This window comes from Mycetomoellerius zeteki, unplaced genomic scaffold (genome assembly GCF_001594055.1).
Source record: "Mycetomoellerius zeteki isolate Tzet28-1 unplaced genomic scaffold, Tzet1.0 scaffold95, whole genome shotgun sequence".
NCBI classification, from domain to species: domain Eukaryota; kingdom Metazoa; phylum Arthropoda; class Insecta; order Hymenoptera; family Formicidae; genus Mycetomoellerius; species Mycetomoellerius zeteki.
In genome coordinates, this window is record NW_017257990.1 from 660,843 (window position 1) to 685,027 (window position 24,185).

Sequence of the window (24,185 nt, forward strand, 5' to 3'; positions counted from 1 at the left end):
ATCAACTGAGCTTGGTGACAATGGCCCTCAGTTATGAAATCAATTGCGGTACTTTATAGATCTAGTGACTTTAATGCGTGCCAACCTCCTGACAGTTGTAAAAGGTGGTAAAAGGCACGAGAAGTGACATTTAATCGAATGCGCATGCATAGCCTATTTTCACTTTCACGTGCCATTTACAACTATTTACTGTCAGGAAAGGAAGGAATGCTTGATCCATTTTTATAAATTTTTTTAAAGCGATTTCATCATTTCGTTTTATCCAAATTGTCTTTATTTACAAATGGCATATAACAAAAATTAACGTGTCATTTCTTGCTTATGACGTCATGATTCATGGCCGCGACTACTTATGAGGGGAAGATCCTAGGAATCGATTGTGTATCTTGAAATGAGGTGAAAATTACAAGTGAGCAAATTCACTAGATATTGACCAATTAAATTATGATTATTCTAGTGAATTTACTCACTTTTGTAATTTTCACCTCATTTCGAGATACACAATCGACCCCCTGATTGACATGTCTCCGATGTCTCGATTGGACACCGCTAATCACAGCGGCCAGGTGCCTATGCTTTCTATTTTTAAGTGTTATAAATGGCTCGTATCCAATTGGATGCTACTCCTCAAGAGCCTTAAGATTACGACTGCATTCGAGGAGACGCTATTAGCGCTATTTGTATCATTCTATCTTCATCGTCCATTAGACGTGAGAAAAGGATAGATGACACAAATAGCGCTGATAGCGCGCTCTTTGAATACAGCCTATATATGAAAGATATGAATCAGCCCGATATTTCATATGTCGTATTACAAGGCTTTTCAAGTCTGCTGATTGGCTGTAGGAGATTCTCGGATCTCTCAACTGTGGTCGCAGTCTCGCTACAAATACTTTGAAGCGTTTAATGGGCCAATCAGAAGAATTTTACAAATTGACTAATCAAAAAACTAAAGCATTTGCAGTCACGTCGACCGTATCCTCTGTCCTACAATCAATCAACAGGCTTGAAAAGCCTTGTCGTACAACACATGAAATATCAAGCTCAAACTGTCATCAAATCAATTCGAACAGAATATGTAAAATAAAAAAAGATCGTGTAAATTGAAATTTAAAATAGGCAAGTAAATTTCACACTATGTTTCTAAAAATTTTATTTGTTTACTGAGTGAGCGAATGAGTGAGAGAATGAGTGGATGTGTGAGAATGAGGCGAGGACGAAATGGAAGGAGGGTAAGTATGATGACACTTTATACGATGTAAAACTTTACGAAGAAAAATTTTTTTCAGGAACAAAAAATCCGTAATTACACCTTATAAATTTATAAATGTTAAAAATGGTTTCTAGAGGAGAGAAAAAAATAACAACGCGTACAACTTCGGGTTTCGTATTATCAATAATGCGACTCAAGCTTGTACACATACAAGCACAATCACAGAATTAAGTTTATACAAATCCGAAGTTCTTTGATTTAATAGCGAGAAGTAGCTTATGTCGCAAGACATGACGGGAACTGTACAGTGGAACGTATAATCGAGAGATACATGTGTTTGCGGTTGGTAGATGCGCGTCATCCGCCGGCCGAATTGTCACGGTCGGCATCGGTTGGAAACCGTCTTCGCTTGCTGGTAGCGCTGGAGAACCAGTCCAGAAATATACCTGCGACAGAGGTATATATCTCATAAGTGTTAATTCGATAAAATTGCCAGCTCACAAAAAGTTCACATAATTCTCAGTTAAGAGTAAGGAAGTTTGCCATAATTCTTACCAAATCTTGCCTTTCTACATGCGACATCTTTTCAACGATGGACCATAACCAGCGTTTAAATTTAACTAATCTCTCCGTCGATTCGCCGGACTCATCGTTAAATGATGTATACGATATTAAGACCGATACATTGATGTCGCCAACTCCGTTTAGAAGGAGTCTCAAGTCTTCTGACGTTAAACCATCGAGCGCCCCTTCGGGAAGGACATCGAAAACTCCCTCACGCATAGAATGTAAAGCTTTTTCTTGCACTTTGATCATACGAACTTCTGCATATTTCCGTACGTAATCATATACGTTGCTTGCAGTCACTTCCATGTCGCGACCGTTATGCACAAGTTCGATTGAGCCACCTCCTTCCTCGGGACATAAATCGATACTGAAATGCAGAATAATGTTAGATATTTAAATTGTTGTATATATAGAATTTGGAGAAAATATCAAAATCCTCAAATATATTAAAAATGAAGCATTTTGAAAGAAAATATTTTATATATTACAGTTTATGGTAGTACAAAATAAATATAATATACATATAAGTATATAACATTTATTTTAGAGACAGTATGCGGTTTTTTTATTATGTAATATCTTTGGAGATGTTTTTTTTAAATTGAACCGTAATTTTCTGTAACATTCAATTTTCATTTTCGCCTCAATCATTTTTTATATATAAAAATATTAAAGTTATAAAAATAAGAAATACAAGAATTATTATTATTATTCTTGTATTTCCTATATTTAAGAAAATTTGTAATTGTATAAGCATGTGACATACAACTCGTATAATGGGCAGCTACAGACTTTTAAAACAATTAGAATTATTTTTCTTTACATTACAATCGATTTTGTTTTCATCATTTTTTGTATAAAATATTTAGGTGAGATATTTATAGTCAAATTGAAAGGCGAAATTTGTGATTTTACTTCAGGAAAAAGAATATATGGACGCAGTTTTTTTCCATTTAGATGTTATCTTACTACTATATTTGAAATATAAAAAATTAATTTGTAATATATAAAATTTATTAAAAATGTAATTTTTTAAAGATATATTTAAAAATTTTGAGTATCTCGTATTGTACCACGATTCCGTAACTTCTAAGGAAGCAATCTGCTATTTTCTGAGTTTTCCTCCGAATACTTTGTTCTACAAATTAAATCTAAAGTAGAGCATTAAAAAAAATTATTACCACAAATCTAATTTTAGCGTTATTTATGTTACCATTTTATAATAAATTTTTATGACTTATTTTATGTTTAATCTGTAAAGCAGAAAGTATGCTGAGAAAAGCTTCAAGATCGGAAAATAATAGATTGCTTTCTTAGAAGTCATAAAATTGTGGCAAAACGCAAAGCATTGAAAATTTTCGAGCCTGTCTTCAATGCCAAAAATTCCTTTTTAATAAATTTTGTATTATAAATTAATTTTCTGCATGTCAAATATAGTAGTAAATAACATCTAAATGCAGAGAATTGTCCATTTATATATATATATTCTTTTTCGTACAATAAATTTTCAATTTTTTTCTCTAATTCGACCGCATAAATCTTCCTCCCTTAAAGTAAATTCACTAAGAAATAAATATTTGACGAGATATTTCATATTTCATATTTCGAAATATGTTTCAAATTAAAATATATATAAAATCTTATAATTTTTTTAAAAATAAAAGAAGATTTATACGAATCGACGCTAGTTATTAACTGCTGAAGGTTAATAATTCTTTGGAATATATACAAAAACGAAATAAACGTTTCAATCTATCACTAATAATAAGTCATTTTCAATGTTGAAAAATAGGTTATTTGTGTTTGGACGTTCGAGAGTTAACGTTATCTTTTACATATGTAAAGTTTTAATCGTATCACTAATTTGTACAAAATTATGAATTATTTGATTCTGTTAACTAATTGCAACTTGGTATCGTTTAAGAATGGAATATGTTTGAGGAAGTAGATATAATAGTTATCAAGACTTTCAGTGATGTAGTTGCAATTGGCCATCTGCTTATTTTCAAAAAAACATTATTGAGGACAACTACATTATCCAATGACTGAGAATTTTATAGAACTGTATTGGTTTAATCTGAAGAAAGAATTGCTGTTAATCAGAATATGTCTGTATACGTTTTGTTAATAATTTTATATTCTTGACCCGAAATTTATGTTAAATCTGTTTTGAGTATACAGTGTACAGTGTACGTGATGATTGAATAATTTAATTATTACATTACGAATCTGATCATTATTTATTTTTCAACATTTAAAATGAGCTAGTGAGAGGTTGAAACGTTTGTTTCGTTTTTATATATGTTCCAAAAGAATTATTAAACTTCAGCAGTTAACAATTAGCATTGGCTTATATAGCTCTTCTTTTATTTTTAATTGTTTTATTTAACTGTGCTTGTAATATTTCATAAATTTTTTTTTTTTTTGTACAATTTTGCTTTAACACTTTTACATATTGAATAACGAAAAAAATCGGTAAGAAAATTCATTTAACTTTGTTTAAAAAAAATAGGACTTGCTTTCAAATTCATCAACTTCGTAATGTCGTGAAACTTTTAATAAGACAAGTTTGTTCTTATTCTCACGATTTATATATACAACGCACGTACGCACGCACGCACACATATATATAATAGATATACACTTATTTATGTACATGTATTGTGTACGTGAATATCTTATGAAAAATATTTAAAAAGAGACAACAAATATGAAGCAAGTGAAAAGTTATACCTGAATGTAAGATCCAATGCGGAAAACAAGCTGTTACTGTCCTTCGTTTCAGCATCAATAACCAATTGTCGCAAGCTTTCGTAAATAACAGAATCGAAAAATGCAAGATCATGGAAACGTATAGGCCTTCCTAGGATATATTTGATTACATGGCGATTCAAAAACAATGGACAAAGCTCGTTTTGCAAGAGGCACAGTCCTATAAGTCTGAGAAAAATATAAGATTTTCAGTTTGATTTTTACTAATAAATATACATGTATTACATAGAAGAAATACGTCATCACTAGGACATTTTAAACCCACCTGCCCACGTTTCTGAACGCATTCATCCGTTCATAGCTACCTCTGCCTTGCCTCGGCGTATAAAAGCCACGTTTACCAGGGGAATAAAAGAGGGGAGCATTGTCCTCTGTGTCGTCCAGAATACTATTTTCCATTTTCTTCTTACTTGCCGCACATCGTTCGGTTAAGCTGAATACATCGAGATCCAGCATTTCGCTGGTCAAATCTTGAGTATGACTGTGAATTAAGTCAAATGCTTCTTCCACTTTCTGTCGGAGAGCCTCTTCCGAAGCCAACAACAGCAGTAACTGGGATGATGACAGTTCCAGCAACATGCCAGTTATTTTTTCAGCCAACGCTGGTCGTAAAGCGTGCACCTACAGTAAGCAAACAGTAAAATATATATATATATATAATATGAAAGAAACAATGTCGCAATAAATGAATTTGCATTTTACTCTTCACAAAACCAGGGTTGCCACAAATTTTTCGTTTCAAAATTCCCTGACATTTCTCTGATTTCCAGACAAAATTTTCTGATTTTCCCTGACTTTCAATAATACATATTTTGAAATTTTTTTTGTATTTTCATCCTGATTTAAAAATCGTTAAATATTTTGCTGGTAGAGCAATTTAATATAACTGTAAATTACTATTAATGTTGCTGACACTGCATTTAATTGTTAAATTAGTAGTACTTTTTGTCTTTTCCTTTTATGTATGAACATGATTCTTTTCCTCTTCCTCTCTTTCTCTTTGCTGCTGTTTATTATCAATAAACAGCAGCAAGAGAAAGAGAGAATATAAGGATATAATTGATATAAATCAATGTGAATACAGTTTCTTTTTTATCAAAACTAAATCCTGTTTATTAAAATCTCAATCTGCTATTATAAAGGCTATTCTTCCCCCCACCACGCATTATTAAGCGCAAACCGCATATTTTAAACTTCTTTACAGCCATTTTATTTTTCCAGAAAATTTTACTAAATACCTGACTTTTCCATGACTTCCCTGACCATTTTCAAATTCCCTGACTTTTCCATGACTTCCCTGATTTCCCTGACTTGTGGCAACCCTGAAAATAAATGTAAATTTAATAAATGTGTCATATGGAACCTTAGGATACAATCTCTCGCCAAGTTGTTGCTGATTCGTAGTTAAGTGATCGTTATTAGGATGGTTTATCGGCAAAGGATGAGTGCTAGACGAGCTACCAGGTGTCGAACTATTATTTCCCTCGATTGTGTTCGAAGGATGGAAGGAACGGGCGTCGAAAGATAAAGCGCGACGCGTCTCGCGACATTTTCCGGAAGAGCACTGAAACCAAAATAAAACAATATCCATGTGACGAATCAATCAGTGACTAATCTCGTAACGACTCGATGTAACATACCTGTCGTCTAAGATCACGGTCACGATCTCTGCTTTTTAGCTTCTGCATAACATTGTATTGCGTATATTTCGATTCTATTTGTGCCGCTTCGAGATTCGGGAGTTTTTCATTTGCGAGCAATGCCTGAAAATAAATATAAATATAATCATTTTCACAATCAAACCGACCTGATTAATTCTATATTTTGGCTTATTACGAACTTCGGCGATCGCGGTGTAAAAGCTTCGGGTAACGCCGGCTCCTTCGCCAGGTTCATCCTTGAAAAAGACTTTGACTCGACTTACTACCAGAGGTGGAGTATTCGAAGCTCTTCTATTATATATATTATACTGCGCATTTAATTCTTTCATCGTTTGTACCAGCAACTGTGTTCTATCTCTTTCCACCTGTTGGTCAATTGCGTAATTCAGTCATTTTTTGTACTTGAAGCTTATATAATAACGAACATTTACAATATTGTTCTTTAGATAAGTTGTGTGTTACTTTTTTATTCTTATACACTACCTTTATAGTAATATCTTTTTGTTGTGAATTTCTAAGTTTTTCCATATCTCTGCGAAATTTAGCCTCCTTCACGGGAAATCCTCCTAATTCAGACACCACGGATCCAGCTTCTAAACCTACGTCTTCCATAAAAACTCGTCCAAACAAGTCTAACGATAATCGCCATCGTCCTAGCAAAATATTATGAGAAATATTCGTTCCGATCGATGATACCGTTCTGGCGGATTCTACTGGACTCGTTTCAACAGTTTCATGAGCAGATATCTCGTGACTCGTGGCAGCTGGATCAACTTCCTCGGATACATTTTGGCTTTCGACGGTTGGAACAACTAATATCTCTGGCGCCCCAACTTTATTCGTGTTTGATTCCTTCAGAGAATAAATTGTGGAACGATAAATATTAAATATTGATACATATTGATCATTTACCCAACATACATAGTATAATATAGTATCGTGACGCTTACCGACATCGTTCCAGCTCTAACTATAACGCTTCTATTATTTTTGCATATATCTTTGCCTTTGGTGCTTGTTGCTGTATCACCTTGATTATTTGTCGATACTATAATTGGTGCTCTATCAATGATTTGTTCCGTTACGAGAGACGAGTGTCCTTCGTTAGTATGAGTAGATAATTTTAATTTCTCCTGTGTGTGTGAAACACGAATTAATAATTCATGCAATTTCTTAACATATTGCTAGTGAAAAATTGCAGCAGCTCATGTGAGAATGCTTTAATATTATTATTAAAAAATGTATTACCGCATATTTAATGGAACTCGAATTTAGGTCTCCCACAGAAATAGAATTTCTTCTCGAGTCTATGTTAGAATTAGGTCCTTGCACAACTTGACTGAACGTTGGAGTTGCTGTGCTATTTTGATTATCCATACCACGCGCAGAGAGACCTAATCTCGTTGGCAAACCTTCCAAGGGATTCTGACTAGATCCACCTACATTAGAACAAGTTGGTTGTCTCGGAATGCCAAATAGATCTTCACGTCTCGAGTGTGGTTGCAATAAATGTGGCTGATCAGCTAACGGCAACGCTTCACTCATTACGGTATCAAACGGATCTAGAGGCGGGCAACCAAGGCATAAGGTAGAATCTGATCTCTGCAGGAATGGATGTTTTCTCCCTTTAGGGGTCGAATTGCTGTGATTTCCAGACCCACATATAGGTACTTGAAGCAAATCTGGATAATCTACAGAATCAGTTTCCATGGCAGTTGGTGCTGGCGAGTTATATTCCTCACCTTCATCATTGTCGTTCTCATCCTAATAAAATTCCATGGAATTACATTGAGTACAATTTTAATTATTTTCAGTACTTGAAAAATAACTTTGTGCTAATCATTGAATTATAAAAAAATCGTCGCATTATAAAAAAAAATCATGTTTACAGCATCAAGATAGAAATTCACATCAAATATTTATATATATTGATTTCAATTTCTACTTAAATATTGTGTTTACAAAAAAGTAAAGCACATATTCGAAATTGATTCCACAAACCTGGTCGTTCCAACTGGAATAACTGGACGATTCCTTTTGAGTCTCGCTTCTGGAAGCGAGTGGTTCTGAAAGAGAACGCATGTAATACACGAGTGCATCGAACACGTAAGCGACATGTCTTAAAGCAGAAACATCCAACACTGGTAAGCTATCTCTATGCTCGCTATTGTGGGCACGCATTAAAGACAGACAATACGATAAGAATTCACGTCTTGCCGAGTGCGCATCGCCACCTGAAAACACAGATTACGACATTCTTTTTTATAGTTCTTTAGTAGGACTAAAAAACAATGTAAAATAGACCAATTCGCCTTAAAACGTAAACTATATATGTAATCTTATAGTTCTTGAGTCTCTGAATATGATGATGCCGAATAATTAATGAAGTTTTTATTTGTTTAAAGTCTTAGTATTGAAAAATAAATTTAAATTAAAGGATTCTTATAAACTAATAATAATATCAAGAAAATAGAAGGGAATATAAGAGTCAAATTTTGGTCTTTTTTAAAAATATTGTATCTTAATAGATCACCGTGGGAATTCTCTAACAACCGGTTGTCCAACCGCTTGCGAGCATTTTGTTTTCACTTGCCATTCATAATGCTACATCTGACTCACATATGATACGGATTTTATTATTGACTAGTTAAAATTCATCTGACCTTTACTGTGTTTCTTCGTTTTTTCACTGTGATTTTAGAACATCTGAAGATGGGCCAATCATGATGCCGAAACATGTTATGCAATGTAATCTTACTAAATTAAAATTTTTAATTCATAGCAATTTATTAGGAAAGCACGGATTTTAAACGATTATATTATATATATCTATTGTTTAAATTTGATTCTTATATGCTCTTCTACTTTCTTGATATTAATGTTAGTACTGTTTATTTGTTTAAAGTCTAGTATGGACCAGCACTTAACATAATGTGGCGATGTATAGACCGTATCAACAAAAATTTCTCGGGCATTCGTATATTGATGACATGAATCGAAAATATAAATTTATAAGTAATATTGTCATTGGCATGATGTTACCTACACGTTGCTTTTAATATTTATGTCAATGATAATGTTTACAATATTATCCGACAGAATGTCATGGAATGTATATCATTAAATGTGCCTTGCAATTCCTTGGATTCAAAATTGAATTTTAATACATTCGGCAAAAGTATTTACAAAAGTAAAGTTTAAGTAAGTATTACAAAAGTAAAATTTCAGGATTTTTATTTTAGGGAAAAAAATAAATAGATGTATTTCTCTATTTAAAGTGAGTTAGTACTATATTTGAGATGTAGAACATTAATAAAAATATAGAAGTTAAAAATATAGAAGTTTTCTACAAATGGGTGTCATTAAAAACAGACCCGAAAATTTCAAGTGCGTTTTGCCACGATTTCATGATTTTTCAGGCAATCTGCTATTTTTTGGTCTAGTTCTCGTCAAGACATTACTCTACACATTAAATCTAAAATAGACTAATAAAAAAAGGGTAATTACAAAATAATTTACAAAATAATAACAAAAAAACATAAAATTCTAATTTTCGCATAAAAATTGACGTTACTTATATTGTTATTGTTTTGTAAATAACATTTTTCTAATAATCTATTTTAAGTTAAAGAGTAGAGATATTTGAGCTCGTTTTAGACTAAATCTGTAGTACAACATATCTTGAAAAAAATTAGAGAAAATAAACTTAATTGATATAATATGGTCTAACTAATAGAAAATTAAATGATATAATATGTTAAGAAGGGCCGCGAGTTTGCCTCATAGCTCTTCTCAACATATTTCAGAAAATAAACTGTTTCTTCGAACAACTGAATCATGGTAAAATTTGAAATTTTCGAGCCTGTCTTTAGACACAGGAAATTTCCACACTTTTAGTAAATTTCGTGTATTATAAATTAATTTTTTCTACATCTCAAACATAGTAATAACTAATATCTAAACGAAGAATCGTGTTCCTGTTCCTGAAATAAATTTGCAATTTTCATCTTCAATTTAACTATGTATAAATCTCTTGTTCTACCAACAGTAGAGTTACATATTTTAGAATACGTTAAAAGCATCGTGATATTCGATAAAAAGATAAAAATAAGGTTTTTTAAAGTATAATAAACTTGAATATAAACCTTCGCGTTCTCTATTGCTCCTTGGAGGCTCGCCAACGCCTGCAAAACCAACGGTGAGTCGTGTTGAAGCTTGAGGAGCAGAGATATTTGAACTCGTCGTAGCAATACCACCGCGAGGATTTCGACTTGTATTTCCTTGCAGAGTCAGCGAAAGAGCGGCAGTGTTTAATAGACCACTAAAATTACCGCCTGACAAAGATGGAGTGTTATTGAGAGGATGTTCTGGGTGAGTCGGGTCTGCGCTACGCGTCAGAGATACTCCGAATCTTAGTTGCGCTTCCGTAGCGTCCATCACCGTAAGCAACCAATCCCACGTAGGCTTTAAATGCGCTTCTAAATACGACTGCGACAGAACACAATTCATCTTGTGAAGACAATAGTTCAAAACAAAAAATTAAGACAATGGGCATTTGCATACCTGCAAATTTAAAGCGTCCTGAAAAGTAATTTCCATCAAACGTGGTAAGGCAGGTGCTAAATTCTTATAATCTTGCATCATGACCAATAGATCGGCGATCTGTCGAATGACAATTCCGAAGGCTCGTGCCAGGCAACTGGCGGTGGTCCCCATGGTTATGGGTTCCTGCGCGGTCGCGACAGCCGACGTGGCAGTGGTGCGTCTCAAAGATGCGGGATCAATAAATACCAGATTGCTTCCGCCTGTCACTCGCAATCCCGCTGTACGCGTATTCGATTCGCGATTACGTATTGCCCACTGCATATACACGGGCGCGAGATTGTTACGATGCAAATGACCGGAGGTTCCACTGAAACAAAGAAGCGATGTTAGTCTCCGAATATTTTATAGACATATTTTAATGCAATTTTGAAATAAATTAGGGCAACACAAACAATATAGTCTGTACTATACATAATTAAGTAAAAGATAGGGATTTCAAAAACTATATCCTTTTTCTTTATAATTAAAGCCGTGTGTGTGCGTATGCGTGTATATGTGTGTGAGTGTGTGCGCGTGCGCGCGTGTGTGAGAGAGAGAGAGAGAGAGAAACTTAGGATAATATAACGAAAACTGATTACAAGTATTGTAACGAGTACTATACTCTTCTACTGTTAGTCTTCCTATTGTTAGTCTGTTGTCTTCTTCTGTCATCCTAATTTTTTAAAATAGAAACTCATAAGTCACACGAGAGTATATGTGAATGTACGCGGATGTGTATGATATACTTTTTGATATATTGTTGACCAATTATTGAAATTTTGCATTATCAAAAGAAATTATCAAAAATACAATTTCTTTGAAAAGACAGAATTGAAAAACAAAATTTAAAAAACATTATCCTGACTACCAATAAATTCTATGGAAATTCCTGATTTTCAAAAGATAAAAAAGAAATTCTCTGAAAATTCCAGATTTTTAAGATTTTTCCAATAAAAAAAACTTTTTTCCAATAAAGTCCCACATCTAAGAAATAAAGAGCGAATATTTTCTTATTCGATACTTTATCAGTTGTTTTCATTTACATCAGTAATACAATGGGGAAAAGAAAAATATAAATAGAACTGAAATAATGCCACAATTGAGAAAAAGATTGAGAATGGTTTACCTCCTGCGCTCTAATTGTTCATCACCGATTTGAAATTCCTCGTTGTCTTGCTCGTCCGTTTCCCCCGCTTCGCTCTCATCGTCCTCTTGTTGGCTCGATTCTCCTGACTCGTCCTCAGGAAACAGTAATATCGATCCCATTCCACCATCGGATCCCGCAGTCGCGCCCGTTTGCACACTACGTTGCGCCGACGCTGCATCTTGATTACTATGATTATCATCCGAATCTGATTCAGTTTCCGCTTCGGCTAAGAGATCCAATTCTGTGTCTGATTCGCCATCTCCCGCTTGTTCCTCACCAACACCACCGGCATTTGAATCAACCTCACCGAGTGGCTGATTGGTAGCAGTTCCAGAAACCCCAGATTCCTCATGTTCGCTCATATCACCATCCATATCCATAGGGACTTCTATGTAAGCAAATGTATTTTATGCGGTCAAAAACACATATTGTTGCGCGCGCGTGTACAAATTAGAAAAACCCCTTCCTCATACCTTCTCCACCTTCTGCTTCATCTACAGCAGAAACATCTCCTCTTGATATAGTAATATTATTGTTTCCTTGTTGCGTTTGTAGCGCTGCATCCAACGTCTGTGAACTGACGCCACTGTGAGGTATCAGTGGCTCTATAGAAAATAGTTCCTCTGATCCATTAATCACTTCGATGGCAGAACTCGTTAACGTAAAGGGTGCGGTTGGACGTGCTACGCCCAATCTGACTGGTGCTATCAATGAATCTGCTGTCTCGCATAATTCTTCTACAGCTAATTTGATTAGCGCTTGGAAAACCTTCCGACACTTCATTAAAGGTTGCGAGGCCTGACTTGTGCTAGAAATGCAACAAAAATAAAAATCTTTCACGCACACACGCACGCACGCACGCACGCACGCACGCACGCACGCACGCACGCACACACATACTTAATAAAAATATTATTATGATTCATCCAATTAACTCACGGATATATTATTTAAAGAACAATGTTAATCATGTGGGTTTTATTACACAATACCATCCTTGTTAATTATCAAGGAAAAATTTTTTCGGATTTTCAATCTTTTCATTAAGAAATAATATACAATCAACCGAAATTATGAAAGCGTTAACCCCAAAATATAATGAGATAATGAAGCACCCCGTATATAGCTAAATACATAAATACGTGCAATTTCTTTTACCTTCGTCTTTTTGTCGTGTTTGGTGCCATTTCTATAGTAAAAATGACAAATATGCGCGCGACGGATCTTACGAATCGACGTGCTACATTATTCGCTTCCTCTTGCCGTCCAGGCACAGTCTCATCTTGTAATTCTCTGATCAAAGTGGTAAGTAATGTATCAAGCATCTATAAATATTGCATAAAATTTGTTAGTGTATAATCTACATAAAGAGAAAATTGTGTATGTGCATCACTTGCATCCCCTATAGATATTCCACTTACTTCGGCGCTACATTTAACAAGTAAGGAATGCGTAAATTTATCTAGTAACGCGGTACCACTCTGCCGACATAACTGCCCTTGATCACCAAACAATTGATCGGTACCATTCTCAGAAACGCCTGACATAATCATACATTGAACAGCTGGCCAATCATTTAACAATCTTTCGAGTGCCTTTCGACTAAATCGAGGAGGTTCCAAATCATGATCTGGCATGTCCGAGTCTGCGCCTAAACCTATAACAAAAATTATGCAATTTCAATTTCATAATTATATCGATTTATATGAGTATACAAACGTAATAATGTAAAAAGCAGGATTGGAAAAGTTACTTTATAAAAATAACTCCCCTACCATTATTAGTTTCATTACAAGTTTCTTTCTATTAAAAAAAGTAACTTATTACTGTTACTTAAAAACTACTAATGAGTTGTTATAATTTCCATTACCCTTTTCCACCAAATTTTGATAACCTATTTTTTTAGAGTGATGATCGTTAAATGCTAATTGATCAGTTCAGCATGAAATTTATAATGGTGTAATTAATCGCAATATGATCAAACATAACGCTTCCTTCTTTTAAAACTCACACGTTCCATACACATATATTGAAAAAATAAGAATAAAAGTAACAATTATATTCGTTATCCAAAAAATTAACTGCGTTACCATTAATATTGCAAATAAGAAAATGTAAAGTCGTTACTGAGAGAGATAATTGTCATGGTAATGAGTTATAAATAACGCGTTATTTCCCAACCCTGGTAAAAAAAATTTATTACTTACACTGAAACAAGGTATATGACAAAATAAAAATTCTCTGTGTAAAGTTTTGATTTTTATAATTAAAATATAAAGACTATAGAGTGCGTACCGTCTGAAGTAGGAGCTTTACGATTAGCTGAAGTCGATCGTTGTCTAGGTGCTGATCTAAATTGACGTTGCTCGACTAATTGCCTTCCAACAGTTTGTACCAGGAATAATAAGATACTTTCACCTCTGAACAAGACATATAAGATAAATGTTATTGAAACAAAAATTTATCTTCTTCTTACATACTTATGAATATTTATGCATAATTCGTATAATTTACCGTGAATTAATTTTCGTGGCGAGATCGGTGCTATTTACAAGACGACACAGCAAGTCATATCTCGCACCTTGATGACCAGCAATGAGAGCACGACATTTACATTTTTCCCAACAATCACAATATGCTGTAGGTGAGGTTCTTTTGAGCTTGCAATCATGACCCCTATGACAAACACGAGCGCATTCAGTGCAGCAACACAAAGATCCCGTTAAACCACATGTTCTGCATTCGAAAATATCCTTAAAATAAAAAAATTTAATTCAATAAAAAGATTTCTGCATATAAATCTACATTCTTACACATATAAATATATATATTTAATACTTGATTAATATGCTCTGCTCCGGTCCATGTAAAACTACATGTGTCATTGCAACAAGTAACAAACAATGGAGACAGATCTGGACTGGCATCAGCTGGCAGTATCATAACTGAAGTATCTTTAGCATCTTTGCCAACTCTTTGTATAGTATCCAATAAAATAAGAGCTGCATGATACGCACGGACTGATACGGCGAGCATGAGTGGTGTTTGTCCTTGACCATCCCTTTTTACATGTAAAAAAAAGATACAAGGATTAACATAAAAAAAAATATTAAAGGGGGTTAACATATCAATAAATATATTTGTTCTTGCTTTTTAGAATTATATCCGAATTTTAATCATACTTTGCCGTTAATAATTCCCTTAAGTGCGGTATCAAAATATTATTTTCGCACATGTATTTTAATATATACAGTGCATTATGTCGTCTTTCAACGGAATCTATAATGTACGTATTATTAGATGTAGCTCCAACACCTGAAATAATAATAAAAAAAAGAACAATTATTTATATTGCACACACGCGCACACATAAAAGTAAAATCAAATTTAATTATAATAAAAATTAGAAACAGGATGGCTTATATGAATACATCATAATTAATAAAAGAGAAGCACTTATAACGGTCAAAGTTAGATGTTAGAATATATATAATACATTTACATATTTTTTAAATAAAATCTCAAATATATAACTACACGTCGATTGAAATCAAATTTCCGTTCTAAAATATATAGACAACACAAAGAGGTATTGCTTTACCAGACTTCATCATGGATATACTAGCAGCACCTATGCTTAACAAACTATCCTCTTCTCCTGATGTATTATCAAACGCTTCTGGTGGCCAACTTAATGTTGGAATTGGCTCTTCGATAGGTGCAGAAGTTCCATCTACTGTATTTGATACCAACTCACGTTCAATAACTGTAACAAAAAAAAAACAAACTAAATATAAAAATCAATCAAGTGCACATGATACAAGAGTGGTTCAAATATAAATGAGACGTATTTCGTGTAAGTATAAATCAATGTTACATACTTACATCAAGTGACAGATAGAGATGTCTCACAGACTTCTATACAAGGTAGGCCATTTTAATCAATACACGCGAATATCTCGAAAAGGAGAATTTTTTTCAAAAAATGTTTCAGACAAAAGTTTTATGATTTCAAGGGGGAAAGTGATCTTGTTTGACCTTGAGAAGATGTCCTTAAGGTCCATGTTAAATAAAATTTTTTAAACGGAACCCTCCATTTTTTATTGCGTATTCTTGTAGCTTATTTCAAGAGGTCGGTTAGACATCTTGGATAATGCAAATGCCGGCAGTACTGTAACTTTCGAACCTCATAACTCGAAATGTATTTAACGAAAAAATACTTTATTATAGCGTTTTGGAAAGCTCTTGAAACAAGCTACAAGAATACGCAATAAAAAATGGAGGGTTCCATTTAAAAAATTTTATTTAACATGGATCTAACCTTAAGGACATCTTCTCAAGGTCAAACAAGGTCACTGTCTTCTTTCCCTCTTGAAACCATAAAACTTTTGTCTGAAACATTTTTTGAAAAAATTTCTCCTTTTTGAGATATTCGCGTGTATTGAAATGGCCTACTCTGTATATTACACTATGGTATAAGACAAGGTGAAACGTTAAGCATAATGGCAATAGCATATTGGAAACAACCAATCAAATTGTGTAAGTAATAAATGGATATAAAGGGTGTGCTACGGGATCGCCTCTCGTGAGCAAATAGAGCAGACTGAACATTGTGAAACGGGAGGCGACAATTATATATCGCTTATTATTCTATACTATTCCTATCAGTGTTATTGTCGCTGTTGCTTAACATTGTTTCTAGAGCTTAAAAGAAACGAGTTAGTCTAGTGTAATATAGAAATCTGTGCTCCCATTTCAATGTGAATACATCATTCGATATAAAACGTCTACCAATACTGATTGTATTTACACAAAAAAAAGTTTCGTTCATATTTGAACTACTCTCGTACATTAAAACAAAATATTACAATTTTTAAAATTTTTCTTTACTCACATAATAAAAATCATAATGAATACTGTACTGAATACATTACCTTGTTCAGTTTCTTTATTAGAAGTTGGTGAGCACATGTTGACACAAGCGTGAAGTATATTTCGATTCCCATCGCAGCGTTCCTTCAATATCATTTGAATTTGTAAATTTGCGCTTGAATGTGTCAAGTTGTTCTCTGCAAAATAGAAAAACATAATGCATCACGTATGCATATGTATTTTTGTGAAATTTCCTGTACACAATGTGTAGAAAAAATAAAGTTACACTTATATGTTTATTACACTTACTTAGATCTTGTTCCAAATTACAAAATACTTGCTTTACACTCTCATAATCACATCGCAATATACGCGGCATGAGCAAAAGATTGTCGAATGCTAATGCGATAACTGCAACCTGATTTTTTAAATTGGTCGAATTAGAACAACTGGGAATGGGAATAGTTGCTGCACCAATACAATTTACGGGAGTTAGATCCAACCAATTTGGATCGCGTATAGCGTCAGCGCAATCTTTCGCGATTGGATAAATGGTATTATTACCATCTCGTAAAATCATAGAACATTCAATATTCTAAAAATACAAAAAAAACATCGTCTTCAAAAACTTACATATATTTTATTTGTAAATGTGATTAATACATACCTCTCCTGCGCTTGTAAGATTGATATTTTGAGGTTGCAACCCTAAAAATGATGAAATATCTGATGGAATATAACAATCTTGAACATATCTTCCTGTACTTAGATTATATACGACATAACTTAATTTACTTCCACTTTTCAATATAGCATGAACACCTGTAAATAAATATTTTATTGATCAATAATGATACATACTTTTCATTAATTAATAATTTACTTTTATCTTAAATAACAATTTATATTGAAATGTAAAGACTATCATATTCTTCAAAAGAAAATACCTTGTCCATCTGTAGATATAGTTAATAAGCTATCGTTTGAACCCTCCACTATATTGACCCTTCTAGGCGTTCTTTGAAAACAGTCCGGAGCTCGTGGATTCAATGATGATTTAATTACCTATAAATATGTAAATTATATTGTACTTCAAATATATTTAGTGATATATTACATGTAATAAATATGCAATAATCATTACCTGAAGTTCATCTTTACGTAAAAGTCTACAATCCGCCAATAATTTCATTGGTTCTTCTGTTGTAAGATCTTTAAAATCTGAAGTACTAACATCCTTCTCTTTAATTTCCTTTTCCTTCTCTTTTGAATCCTTTGAGAAGAATTTGACCGCGACGTAGCAACCATCAACTTTTATAACTTTCCCTGTTAATAAGAGACAATAAAATTTTTATCTTATATAATATAGTGTCCCATTTTAAATAATGCATTAAGATTTCTCGAAAACTATGATAAATACGGAAAAATGTTTCAAACAAAAATTGTATGGTTCGGAGGGGGATATAAGAAGATACCGTTGATTTGACCTTAGGTGGCGTCGTTAAGGTCACGTCGATTTTTTTTTTTAATAAAACACCAATATTTTTGATGCCCAAATTTAATAGCTAATCAAGAGCTTTTCACTATAGTAATAGTTATTTTTCATTAAGTACTTTTCGAGTTATAAGGCTTGAAAGTTACGCTACCTCCGGCATTAGCATTACGCAAGGTGTCCGATCGACGGCTAAAACCTCTTGAATGTTATTCAGGATCATGTCCTGAATAACATTTGTCAAGATCAAAGTCAATGGAGGTACCTCTTATTTTCATTTTTATGTAAAAATTGTTTCTAGGAAAAACATTGTTCCGTATCTGCCATAGTTTTCGAGAAATCTTAATGCATTATTTAAAATAGGACACCCTGTATATTCGTATTCTCCTCAGCTCATTCTAACATATTTTGTTATTAAGTATAAATAAATGAGATCGTACCAATAGGTACAGTTTTGACATCTTCAACAAAAACAACATCTTTTAATTGCCAATCCTCTTCGTCCTTTCTATCGGGTTCTCCTTCACTTCGAGGTGCCATACGTTTTTGCCGTTCTAAAATTACATTTTGTAAAGATTTTTATTGCTAAACACACTAAGCTAAATACTTTAATGATGCAACTTTTTCTTCTATTTAAATAACCAATGTATCTTACTATGACTTGTCGTAATGCTGCCGGTATCACTACAAGTACTTGAAGCTGGAGATGGCGGAGGAGGCATATCAAGCCTATCAGCCGTTTCTTTGTGATTTGGTTTGTTTACAACTCCTGTGCTTCCATTTCCGTTAGACTCACGTTTATCAGCGTTTGCGTTAGACACGTGTGTACCAGCAGGCAATATTTTGAATCTACAAGTAGCATCCACATTCCATGCTGCTGATAGCAATTGTCCCACTTTTGGTACACCATTAGCTATCGTGAATCCTTAAAAATAAATTATATACATTCAAAGTTGAGCAATTGTTTCAGATTGTTTTATATATGTTTAAATCAGCTTATAAGATATACAAGATCCCAATGTCTTACCAATAGCTCCCGGTTGATAAACCGGACTATTTTTCATGCATACGTGCGTTCCATAACTGATATCACTTGATAATACCGTAGATGGTCTATGCTTGCGTGATTTAGCTTTATATTTTTCCCATAATTTCTTACGTTGTGCAAACGGTAAAACACCCCTGAAAGATATAGATATTGAAAAATCTTAATGTACATGTTTTACATATATATAAATTAACACCTATATAAATTAAATATATTATATATAAATTAAATTAAAACACAGATCATACCACCAATATAACGTTCCACTTTCGAGTCTTGCAACAGTGTATAAAGCACAAGTATGAAGTGATACAATTCTGTCCAATGTAAATTCAGTAAAAGCTTGCGCTGGATGTTCAAGGCGGGAAGCAACATGTCCTAAAAGTTCATCGAGCCAAGTCGCTACCTTTCCACTTTCTGTGCTAACAGAACATCGAATTGCGGTAGCAGATATATTAATTATCTTTTCTGTTATCAATGCCAAAGGAATGGTTTTTGGATGATGTACATTTGGATTCTATAAAAATTTGGAAAAATGAAGCGTATCACAAAAATATATATAATATGTATATAATTACAATGCTACATTTGCGTAAGTACTTCTGTATTTTTATATGGTTCCGATTCTGTCCATTTCCATTGGTATAACTGTCCTGATACGGAAATTGCAATTAGTTCACTGTAAAGCGATGCGATTTGTACAAAGCGGGGTACTGGATCGCAACTTCGATCGTGCCACCATTCTAATTCTTCGGCTATCCATAGTGGACTCTGCGAAGCTAATTCCTTTTTTTTGTTATCTGGAATATTAAAATGGAAAAAGATTGAAAGCTGCAATCTTCTATTCAATAAAATGTAATTTAATTTTTTTTATAAAATACCTGAATCTTTTTCCCATGAATCTTTAAAAGCAGTTTCCAGCCAACGTCGCGGTCCATAATATTGACGATCTCGCCATCTGCTAAAACTATCACGATCTCGATCTCTTTCATGAGATGAACGCTCGTTTTCTCTGTCGTTACCTAAGCGACGTGAAGAACTTCCGCGACTAAAAATAAAATATTTTCTTAAAAATATACACACACACGCACACATACATTAAGTGGTTGCATATGAAATCGCCCATTTTTGAGCGAAAGAAAATGGTGATTTGTCCACATTTAAGACTTCGGTCAACTCCACCAGAATTTGACTCGAGTCTTCGGCCAGTATTCATAGTCAGATCTTATATTCAAGATTGTTTCAAGTTCAGTCTTGAGGTATCATGAATCAATCAGAGGGCCGCATTACCATCTTAAGATATTATTTAAGACAGTCTTGAAATAAGAACTGACTATGAATACCGGCCTTCGTCTAATAATGCGTTCAATTCCGTGTCCTCAAATTTTTCGGGTGGTTTCCCGCGGTCCTTATTATCCATAGAGAAATCATCACTTTGGAAGCAGTGAAACCACTCTTTGCACGTTGTACTCGATGGAGCATTCGGCATACACTTCCTCTAGCAAACAATGCGTTTCCGCGGGCGATTTCTTTGCCAGGAAATAATGGAGCATAACTTCCGACAAATGTGATTTATTTATTTGGAACAAAACTTGCCATTGTAAGCACAATCAAAATAGATGATGTTAACGCGTCGCACAAATGTCTTTGTGCGACGCGTTAACATCATCTATGGCGTTTTGGCGGGATTCTATAGACCTGTCATCATGTGTATTGCCAGCTTTCAATTCAAAGAAATAGTGTACTTAACGCCATTTATTGTCAACGGTTTCATATGCAATCAATCAATACTTATTACATATTTTATATGAAGAGTAGCATATATACATTTTTTAAAACTGCAGACTTTTAAGTCACTCAATAAATTTACTTAAACAGATCAATTTTTTGAGAGTAAACAATTTTCTATTTTGATAATTTTGATAGATTATTTACCCATATCATTTCAATATATTTGACATCTTTACATCACCAGATTTGGTATTTCAAACATTTTTAATTATTTTAAACTACTTGATAGACTCTCTAATTTCGTTTATAAATTTACTAAATGATTTATCGAAGCTGGATAAACTTTTAAAATATCTTTATAAAAAAATCTAGAGAACTAATATTCTCGATTATTCTACGTTTGTTCAGCTTCATGAATCAAATAATTAATATTTTCTTATTGAGATGTTACAATATTAGAATAAACTAATATTGTCATTATTCATTTTCACATCATATGTGATATATATATATACGAATAAATACATATACTAAAATAAAAAATATTTATTGAAGAAATTGTTTGATTTGTAAATCAACATTAATTATCTTTTATACAACTTAGCAAGCATTACAAGCCTGCAAAGTTTTAAACCATCTTTTTGAAATATATCTGTTTGTCTATCTGTCTCTCTTTCTCTTTGTGTATAATTATGACATGATGTATACATGTATCACAAAGTGTTAACTTTAGTAAATGTATACACTGACTACAGCAGACTACAGTAAATGTATACCTTTATTGAGTTAACACTTTGACTGTAATATATATAAAAAATTAATTACTGCCTTATTCCAGTGTATCCAAATACATCTTCAGAAAACATAGAATCAGCATCAATTATAACTGAGTGCTCATTACTAAAGCCACCATCTAATAAAGAGATAAGATCTTCTGGAACATAACTATCCGCTGCATCCTCTGCATCATCACCCTCCTCGTCTTCTCGTGACAAAAGATTGTTTACTGCTAAATTTACATCTAGATTTGTACGCTGCAACATTAATAGAATTATTTTATTAAATTATGTATTTCTTTGTTGATTATTTTAATTCTTTTTATTTACAACATTGATATTAAACCTGTAATTCTCTGATAATAAGATTGCGACTTTTTCCTTGCAATACAACTTGTGCCTGAGATATTAGATCTTCTGGTACAAATGGTGCTGGTACAGAGGCGATAGGACGAGAATTGCTACCACTTCCTCCACCCATAATAACTCCAGGTGGTCCTATACGACCTCCACTTCCGCTTCCTCCACTGCTGTTACCTCCACGTATCGCGGAACTGTTACGCATGATCCGTGCACGTGAACGTGACATCCCTGTTCTATTACCACTACTGCTATTTCCATTTCCATTTGGTGCAGAATTAGAGTTTCCAATATGATTTTTACTTGTACTATAATAAAACAGACATTTTCTGATTATCATATAAACTGCCCTCTCATAAGGTGACCCTAACATGGTCAATAATACTGTCAGTATTAACAAATACTAACAATATTATTAATCGTGTATGGTTAATATTGATGGATTGACGTAGAATATTGACGATGATCTGGATTTTGATTCTCGAACATCAGTATCGCTTTATTAAGAGCCATATCACAATGTCACGGTGCAAAAGATAATGTATGTAAAACTAAAGTAAAATATATTGTTAATAATACTGATCATATAAAAAGTTATAGAAATATTAAAAATATTGATGCATACTGTCAGTATGGGCAAGTTATTTTAATTCATCAATTGATTAATCACATTATGTATAAATGCAAATTTTTGAACAAAATTATATTTGTGCACAATGCAATTGATCAATCGATGAATTAATGATTAGTATTACTGACCGTGTAGAATCATGTATACATTTGTTCCATTTTCACTTACTTTCTATTAGGTTCATTTTTACTCAAATCCAATCTATCTGGTAGCACTGTAAATGCAACTCTAGCTATTCTATTGTCATCCGTGAGAAAAGCAATATGGGTTGGTCCAACTACAATACGCTTTATTGATGCTTTTAAAGAATTAAAAGCTGATGGTGTTACAAATCCATATCTATTTATTTTATCTGCTATTTCCCTCAATCTATAAAAATATAAAAGCATAAAATACAATATTACTGTATAGATGCATAAAATAGATTAAACATATAGATTAGATAAAGTAAACAATTATCTTTTTGAAATTAAAGAATATAAAATAAAAATGTTTTTTTCCATTGTTATTGCACACACAAGATAACTTTTTCATTATAGTGGTAACATACTTAAATATATTACAAGTTTGATATAGCAAGTTTCAACAATGCATAATTTATTCATTCATATATAGGTATATATGACTGTACACAAATTAGAGATTCAGGATTGTATCTTTTGACAAATATCTCGTATTTTCCGTAATTACAAGACTTGAAGCGTACATATAAAAACAGAATCAATTACTAGACATCACGTTTTTATAGACTGCCATTAAAATATGGCGAGGATAATGTCAATGGAAACGTACATTCGTTACGCTGATATATGCGGAATAAGAAGAGAAATGGGAATAATCGCATACGTATAAGATTCATGTAACATGTTGCAACAGTAATGGATCACTTTAAAATAAGAAAAAAATAGTATTTTTCCTCGGATATGATATACAAATTAGAATGCAGTAATGAGAAAACCGATAACGGATGAAATTTCTCACCTATCATTGAGTTGGTCATCGGTTCCTGGCAAAGGATGCACGACAAGATGAATCGAAGTCATAATGACTTCAACTCACATGTGTTCGACGTCAGATCGTTCTTTTACTGTACACAAAATTTTACTGAACGACGAAACAATAATTCAGCCATGTTTTTAATGAAACATCCAGTTACATACCTCAGGCAAACATGGCGTGGTGTTCTCTACGTTCATAAACGCATCGCTTACATATCTTCTCCTTCCTTTTTTTGGTCCAGGGCCGATTTCACTAGAGACCCTATACTAAGAGTCTGGCCAATGTTGTCATCCATCCTATTGGTTTTGACAAAATATGGCGGAGCCAATGAA

General features: G+C 33.3%; 1 protein-coding gene across 1 annotated transcript; it reads right to left on the reverse strand.

Annotated features, from left to right (window-relative positions):
- Positions 1-1,136: 1,136 nt before the first annotated feature.
- Positions 1,137-24,030, reverse strand: hyd (E3 ubiquitin-protein ligase hyd). The gene is made up of 37 exons (XM_018460585.1): positions 23,836-24,030; positions 23,023-23,223; positions 22,210-22,531; positions 21,913-22,121; positions 20,238-20,404; positions 19,957-20,156; positions 19,605-19,873; positions 19,336-19,490; positions 18,964-19,233; positions 18,749-18,862; positions 17,961-18,142; positions 17,764-17,881; positions 17,484-17,638; positions 17,126-17,411; positions 16,879-17,013; positions 15,546-15,710; positions 15,127-15,259; positions 14,783-15,005; positions 14,459-14,697; positions 14,240-14,364; positions 13,366-13,601; positions 13,103-13,269; positions 12,418-12,752; positions 11,924-12,332; positions 10,777-11,125; positions 10,359-10,701; positions 8,215-8,447; positions 7,462-7,977; positions 7,164-7,346; positions 6,697-7,065; positions 6,393-6,578; positions 6,193-6,315; positions 5,916-6,116; positions 4,818-5,173; positions 4,514-4,720; positions 1,769-2,147; positions 1,137-1,659 (listed from the first exon to the last, which is right to left on the reverse strand). Exons 1-37 carry the CDS (start codon positions 23,895-23,897, stop codon positions 1,447-1,449), a joined length of 8,535 nt encoding a protein of 2,844 aa, XP_018316087.1. The 5' UTR covers positions 23,898-24,030; the 3' UTR covers positions 1,137-1,446.
- Between the last annotated feature and the right edge of the window lie 155 nt (positions 24,031-24,185).

Excerpts from the sequence above, each read along its gene's own strand:
- hyd (XM_018460585.1), bottom strand. The coding sequence starts at position 23,897 with ATGACTTCGATTCATCTTGTCGTGCATCCTTTGCCAGGAACCGATGAC. Across the intron at positions 19,234-19,335 it reads TTATCAACCGGGAGCTATTG|GATTCACGATAGCTAATGGT; the intron begins GTAAGACATTGG and ends TTTATTTTTAAG. Across the intron at positions 15,260-15,545 it reads TATATCCATGATGAAGTCTG|GTGTTGGAGCTACATCTAAT; the intron begins GTAAAGCAATAC and ends TTATTATTTCAG.